At 57.7% G+C, this 7,230-nt stretch overlaps 1 protein-coding gene across 1 annotated transcript; it reads left to right on the top strand.

Moving 5' to 3' along the window:
- Window positions 1–2,483: 2,483 nt before the first annotated feature.
- Window positions 2,484–6,577, top strand: Lbx1 (ladybird homeobox 1). The gene is made up of 3 exons (XM_036180189.1): window positions 2,484–2,696; window positions 3,659–4,382; window positions 5,006–6,577. The coding sequence occupies exons 2-3, from the start codon at window positions 4,058–4,060 to the stop codon at window positions 5,524–5,526; spliced, it is 846 nt and encodes a 281-aa protein (XP_036036082.1). The 5' UTR covers window positions 2,484–2,696; window positions 3,659–4,057; the 3' UTR covers window positions 5,527–6,577.
- Window positions 6,578–7,230: the final 653 nt, after the last annotated feature.

Raw genomic sequence — 7,230 nt, 5'->3', positions numbered from 1 at the left:
CTAAGAAACAATTTGGTTCATTTGAGTCTGCAGCGTCTCCTTAGAACACAAATCCATGACAATTCATGGAGTGTTTATCCTTCCTCTTTGTTTGGGATCCTCCTCCCTAACTTAGAAGGTGAACCGATTTTTGTCAGAATAATCCCTTCCATTGGAGATGGAATAAGGCTGGATCCTGGTCTTGTAAGCAGTGAACAATTCAGTGGTAATGGATACATGGTGTTTCAGTAGATGCTCCTCTGAGGAGGAGGTGGAGGAGACTCCAGGGTCTAGCTGCCTCCAGCTCCAGCTCCAGCTGAAAAGTCCCCAGGCCAGCTGACTAGGATGTGGATGTCTCTTTTGCACAGTGTAGAGTCCTAGGAGGGCATCTGGATGGAGACGACCTGAACTCTCATGGTTGGGTTCCTTCCAATCGCTCTTCATTCCTCTGAACTTTTTGATTAAGAAACTTCCTCTTCTTTTTGATTCTTGTGACCTCTCAGCTCCTCTGAGGGCACAGCCATTCCCATCCCATTGTAGAACCATTCTGACCTTATTTGCAGGATAGAAACCCATCTGACATATTTGATGGGTAAAAACTAGATGTTCCCTAGGATTAGGTAGGTCCAGGTTGCCTGGAGTCCCCCACCCCCACCCCCACCCCCACTGATGTTCCTGCACTCGAAGGTCTAAAACCCTGGGGGTGGGGAGGTTTCCTATCACCAGCCCAGAATATACTCAGTTTCTCTTCAGAAGGGGTACTAGAGGCCAGTGGATTTGGGTTCCCAGCGTTCTAGAAGAGCCTAGTCCGGCCACACACCTTTTTTCTTGGGGGCTGGAGGGTTTGAGATAGGGTAGGTTTTCAGGTTGAGGAAAGGTGGGTGGGCAGTTGAACAGGTTTCAAGGTGGCCTGGACAAGGGATCTGGGCAAAATGAACTGGAACAACAACATGCCAGGTGGTACCACACTTGTGTGACCCTCAAACTGGCTGTGCTCCTGAGCACGCCTGCCTGAGAGACCCACCAATTAGGCCAAGGAAGTAAATCCTCAGGATACGGCAAAGCAGGAAGGGGAGGTGCCTGGAGACAGCAAATGACTCTAGAATGTCCTCCCTTGACAAGATATGAACAAAGATCCCAGAGAACAGGGTCTTTCTGCTCCCCAGTTCCCGACCCGCCCCCTCTTGGCAGTTTCTCAGAAATGTCAACTCCACTGGTCTTCAGGAACTGGGAGATGAGCCGTAGCAGGCACTGTGCTTAACTTGAAGGTTCAGTCTTCATCAAGGGCTTGGTGTTGTACCAGGAAAGGGCAGGGGCAGGATCCTGAGGGCAGGACGTTGGGAGAGGGTAGATGTGTCTTGTGTCCTTCTTTAAATTTTCCCTGGCCTTTTCTCTCTCAGGTTCCTCTCCGCTACTCCCCAGACTTCGATTCATGTTCCTCAGCTTAGCATCTCCTCAGGACTTCCAGGGCTTCAGGGATGATAGAGGCAGATGATGTGTGAGAGACAGTGGATGGATGCTGGGATGGACCTCTATTACCAGTATTTCTGCCTCGGAGCACTTCCCTACCCGACTCCCCACCTCCTGAAAATGGAGGGTGAGGATGGGGAGGAAGTAGAAGCCGAGCTTCAAACATTCCCAGGCAGCCCGGCCCCTCACCACACTGGGGCCTCCAGGAAAGAATTATTTTTCTCTACTCCATCCCTTTTAATCTAGAGAACTACAAGCCATGACTCCCAACAGTTATACTAGAGATAAGTAAACCTATCTCTGATGTGCAGAGGACCCTGCACAGAGAAAGCCTGGGTTCTCTCTCCTCTCTCTCTCTCTCTCTCTCTCTCTCTCTCTCTCTCTCTCTCTCTGTCTCCTCTCTCCTCTGTCTCTCTCCTTCCCTCCTTCCTTCCACTCACCCCCTTCCGACAGGGAGGGTCCTATTCTTCCATTCTTCCGGTCCCACTCCCTGCCGTGGTCCACAAATTCTTGAGCCGCTCATGGAACCCTTCTCTGGCCTGTGCTTCTGGAGTTTACAAACAAAGCGAGTCTGGTGTATGCAGCTAGCGGAGAGAAGAGTCTTCCTCCTGGTTCCTACACCCTCTTCCTTCCCTCCTTTTCCAAGGGAAGAAGTGGAAAATTAGGGCCCAACACAAACCAGATGGAGTAGCGAGAGAGAAGAGGGCCCCAGAGCACAGCCCCACTGCCGCACCTCAAGGGAAAAGAAAGACATAGCTGAGGTTCAGTCCCGCTGGTCTACCCAGAGGTTCATAAACGTTTAAAGAAAGAAACAGGAAGAAGCACACACAAATACACATATAAAAAAATTTTTAAAAAAGCCACTTTCCAATAAAGATGCACACAAAATGCTCGCCTCACATTCCGAGATTCCAGGCCCAGGGATCCACAGCCACCAAGCTCTCTGGTTCCCCGGCCTCGCTGCGAGTTTCCCAGAGCGCAGCCCCTTCCCGGTCCCACCCCGCATCCGGAACAGCTGGAGTCGGCCGAGCTGCACACTCAAGCCCTGTGCCCATCTGGGCGGGGCGGACAGCAGGGCCCCGGCCCGGGCTGGGGCAAACAGCAGCGGGGAAGCCCGGAACCCGCGCGGGTAACCCCGACACCCGGCTGAGTTTCCGTCAGACGCCGGTCATCAGACGTGCGGTGGCCCTAGCTGGCCCCCCGAGACCCGCGGCGGGAGGAAAGAGTGTGCGAGATTGCAGAAGGAGGTAGGGCGCCCGCCTCAGGCTCAGGCCAGGGTAGAGGCGTGCTGAACCGCCAACTCCTCCCTCCGCCACTCGGGGTGGGGAAGACTGAGCTCTCCAATTGTTCCCCTCCCCCAGCCCTTAGGATCCCCACCTCTGTCCCGAGTCGCCCACCCAGGGCTGGGAAGCCAGCTCTGACCTCCTAGGGGCCAGCCCCCGAGAGTCTTCAGCTTCTCTTTTCTCGGGCTCACGGCCCAGGGCAGGGGTTGGGGGGGGGGGGACAGGAGAGTCTTGGAATAGGGGTGCTGGGTTCTTGATTTGGGATCATCGAAGTCCACGTTGGGCAGCAGCGGGGGCCGCCCGGGCCCCAGTTCTTACCTGGCCAGTGCGGCCGCCGAGTCACTCCGCTACTGGGGCTCCTGGTGCCCTTCTTAGCTCCACCACGGCGGCTTGCAGAGCCTAAGACCTCCGGGCCGGTCCTGCCATCGCGGCCAGGCCGGCGAGAGACCGGTGTACCCGGAGCGCGGCTCTCAGTTTGGGGTGGGGGCGGTGGCTTTTTAATCACCCCAGGTTCGGGAGCAATCAAGGCTCCTCTAATGTAATTTACAAACATCTCGGGCCGAGTACGGCGTAGAGCCGGGACTGACAGGCGCATTAGGCAGGCTAATTCCAGCCGGCTCCTCCTACCCCCGGCCCGCTAATTAATGAGCTTCCCAACTTAGAGCCGCCTGCATTGGACAGACAGAGAGTGAAAGAGAGGGTGAGGGAGAGGTAGAGAAGGAGAGGGACGGGGGGAGCAGAGTGGAGTGAAGAGAGGGAGGGAGGGAGAGAGAGAGAGAGGACAGGGGGAGAGAGAACAGAGAGAAAGAAGAGAGGAGAAAGACTGGAGAGCGAAGAGAAGTGCCTGCAGATAATTGATTACTCCTCGATCAAGGCTAACTTGTTAGCAATAGTCAATTGCCCCGTCTCTCCGCCTCCCCTCGCAGTCCGGGATCGGCGCCCTCGCCTCGGCTCTTCCAACTGCCGCCGCCAGGACCCGGGGCCAGGAGCCGCCGCGCCGGAGCCACCTGACACCTTTAAATAGCACCGGGGCTGGCGAAACTGGAGCCCGGTGCGGCTCTTCCCGGCTCCGGCCCGGGCTTGCTGGAAACCCCGGCGGCGGCGGCGGCGGCGGCGGCCGTGTCTGCGCTCTCCTCCCGGGGCCCCGCGCCGCTCCGCCTGCCCGGGTCGCCGCGCTAATCGGCCGGTTGCCGGTCCGCGCCCTGCCCGCCGCGGCCTCCCGCCCGCCTCTCGCCTTCCCCTCGCACCGTCCGGCGCCCGAGCTGCCCGCGGGCTGGGTCCCCGCGGCCCGAGCCGCCCCGGCCGGGCCCCCAAGCGAGGCCGAGATGACTTCCAAGGAGGACGGCAAGGCGGCGCCGGGGGAGGAGCGGCGGCGCAGCCCTCTGGACCACCTGCCGCCGCCCGCCAACTCCAACAAGCCCCTGACGCCGTTCAGCATCGAGGACATCCTCAACAAGCCGTCGGTGCGGAGAAGTTACTCGCTGTGTGGGGCGGCGCACCTGCTGGCCGCCGCCGACAAGCACGCGCCGGGCGGCTTGCCCCTGGCGGGCCGCGCTCTGCTCTCGCAGACCTCGCCGCTGTGCGCCCTGGAGGAGCTCGCCAGCAAGACCTTTAAGGGGCTGGAGGTCAGCGTCCTGCAGGCAGCCGAAGGTAGGCACCACCTAGATTCGCCCTGCGCCGCCGGGTCGCCCACACTCGGTGTCCTGTACTTCGTGCCCCCCGCCTCTGCCCACTCCGGCCAGCAGGTCCCTCTAGTCCTAGCTTCTGCTGCTGAGACGGGAGTGGAAATAGATGGGGCAGGACCCTATATCCTAGGGACCTCTGGGCTCGGAGTGGGGTGATCTCAGAGAGATGGGGAACCCAAGCTCTCCCCCAAAGTCTGACGGGCTTCTTGGAGTTTCCATCGGCTTGGATGCTCTTTACTCCTGGAGTGGGGCAGGGAGAGAATCTTTTCCTGGAAACTTCTGAGTAGGATGGAGTCAGGCCATTGGAAAGGGGTTTGAAAAAAATCTGCGTCCGCATTTGGGGTGTCTCTGTTTGGCTTTCTTGTACTCTGTAGGACTTTAGGTCTTTCAGACCAACTCTTAGGGAGCAGAGACCAAGACAATTTTTCCTAGCGACCAAAGACAGGAGGTTTCCCATGGCCCAGCTTGCTCCGGTGTAGAGCAGACTCAACAGCGAGATGGGCCTGGGTCTGGTGGAGAGTTACGGGATAGAGTCTGGGTGGGGTCTTCACTCTCTGGTTGCGAGCGTACTCTGTCATTTCTTTTCAGGCCGCGATGGGATGACCATCTTTGGGCAGCGGCAGACGCCCAAGAAACGGCGAAAATCACGCACGGCCTTCACCAACCACCAGATATACGAGTTGGAGAAACGCTTTCTGTACCAGAAGTACCTGTCCCCGGCAGATCGCGACCAAATAGCGCAGCAGCTGGGCCTCACCAACGCACAGGTCATCACCTGGTTCCAGAATCGGCGCGCCAAGCTCAAGCGGGACCTGGAGGAGATGAAGGCCGACGTGGAGTCCGCCAAGAAACTGGGCCCCAGCGGGCAGATGGACATCGTGGCACTGGCCGAACTCGAGCAGAACTCGGAGGCTTCGGGCGGCGGTGGCGGCGGCTGCGGCAGGGCCAAGTCTAGGCCCGGTTCTCCCGCGCTGCCCCCAGGCGCCCCGCAAGCCCCAGGCGGTGGGCCCTTGCAGCTCTCGCCGGCCTCTCCGCTCACGGACCAGCGGGCCAGCAGCCAGGACTGCTCAGAGGACGAGGAAGACGAAGAGATCGACGTGGACGATTGAGCGGCGCCCTGGACCTTCTGCCTCCCGGGCCCCCGGCGCCCGCATGCCCGCCGCCTCCCGGGCTGGACCGCTAAGGGGAGCTGGGACCTCCTCTGCATCTCCTGCCTCCACCCTTGTCCCGGGGCCCCGACTTGGCTCCTGACAGCCGCCTCTTCCCTCTCGAAGCAATAAATCCCGGCCGGCCGGCGGGGCCGGCCGCCATGAGCGGCCTCCGCCGCCCCGGAAGCCCTCACCGTGCAGTTCCGTATGGCTTCTGTATAAATATTTAAGCCTATATTGGGGGTTCCTCCCACCGCAGCCTGATCTTTTCCTTTATTTTATTTTATTGTTATTATTTTTAATCTCAGAGATTTCGATGTTTTCAAAGCCCGGGTGCTACCGGGTCGGCTGACGGTGAGGCGGACTCGGCACTAACTCCTGCGGGTCTAGACGCTGTCTTCATTTTCTCTGCATGTGGCGAAGGCACCGGTTCGCTCACTCCCTCCGCCTATTACAGTTGACTTTTGATTTCCTTCTGCCTTTTTTTCCCTGCGTGAGAAGGGGGTGGGGGGACAGCCGGACCTTGACTTGCAAGTTTCAAAATCGATCTTTTCTTTCCCCAGCAAAAGAAGTCTGTTTTCGATGGAGTGTCTGCCTCCCGATGTCCACTATTTTTAAAATTTCTCCAGACCTTCTTGCATTTTCTCGGACTGACTGCTGGAGTCTGGCTTTTAGGGAAAAAGCAAGGGAACATCTGACCAATCATCGAAAACAGAACCCAAAGCCCTCGAATTATTTTTTACTCTTTTTAGATTTTGTTTTTGTTTTGTTTTGTTTTTGCATGTGACAGAGACCGAAAGAAGGGCGGCCCAAAGGCTCACCCTCACCTCCTCTGCAGCTCTGGGTCTGTCTGTCAATCTCTCTCTCCCGTCTCAACTTGGCCATAGGAGGGTGGCCCGGTGCGGGTGGGTTCCGGATGCCCCTTCCCAGCTCCTACCCCTCTTTCTCCTTCTCCGACTGTACCCAAGGCCTCTTTCTCCGATAAATAAAAGTCTTTGCCATTTTACTAGAATGGGCCGCGATGGCCATTGCGAGAACCGGCCGCATTTACCCAAAGCTGCCGAACCAAAGTTAAGATTGTCCCTGTTGCCCCTTGTGGGTCTCGCCTGCCTTGGAGATTTGGGGGAAAGTTTCAGGGCAGCCTTAGGGTGAGGGACCAAGAGGAAGCAGTGGGAGGAAGTGCCTTTTGCCCAGGCCCTTGAGCACGCAGCAGCTACTGAATGGCCTGAGAAGCCTGCTTCGCCGGGTCGGGGTAAAAAGCTAGGCTTGCTGACAGTGACCGAAAACTCGTTTGTACACGGGAGGCACCAAATGAGGGAAGGCTTGTCCTGCGGTTTTGTGTTCCATCGCTGACCATGGCAGTCTGTCTGTGCTTCCTGGACACCTGCTAGACACACACTGGCAGGTGTCACTCAGTGGAAAATCAGGGTGGGGCCTGGAGACTCCCAAGTTTTGGTCGTACCCTGAGGGCTTCAGCCTGCTTTGGGAGTCGGTGAAGGAGTATAAGGCTGAAGACAACGAGGACATGCTGAATTGCACTTGTGGGTTTTCCAGAATGCAAGCCCAAGGCGTCTGGGGGTTGTGGTACATTTCTAGTAACACTCACAAATGCTGGCCCAGAACTCGGCTAGCAGCAAAACCATAGGTGTCTCAGGGACTTGCTGG

Source organism: Onychomys torridus, chromosome 1 (assembly GCF_903995425.1).
Source record: "Onychomys torridus chromosome 1, mOncTor1.1, whole genome shotgun sequence".
Taxonomy (NCBI): domain Eukaryota; kingdom Metazoa; phylum Chordata; class Mammalia; order Rodentia; family Cricetidae; genus Onychomys; species Onychomys torridus.
The sequence above is the reverse complement of the archived record's forward strand: the minus strand, read 5'-3'. Positions and strand labels throughout refer to the sequence as shown.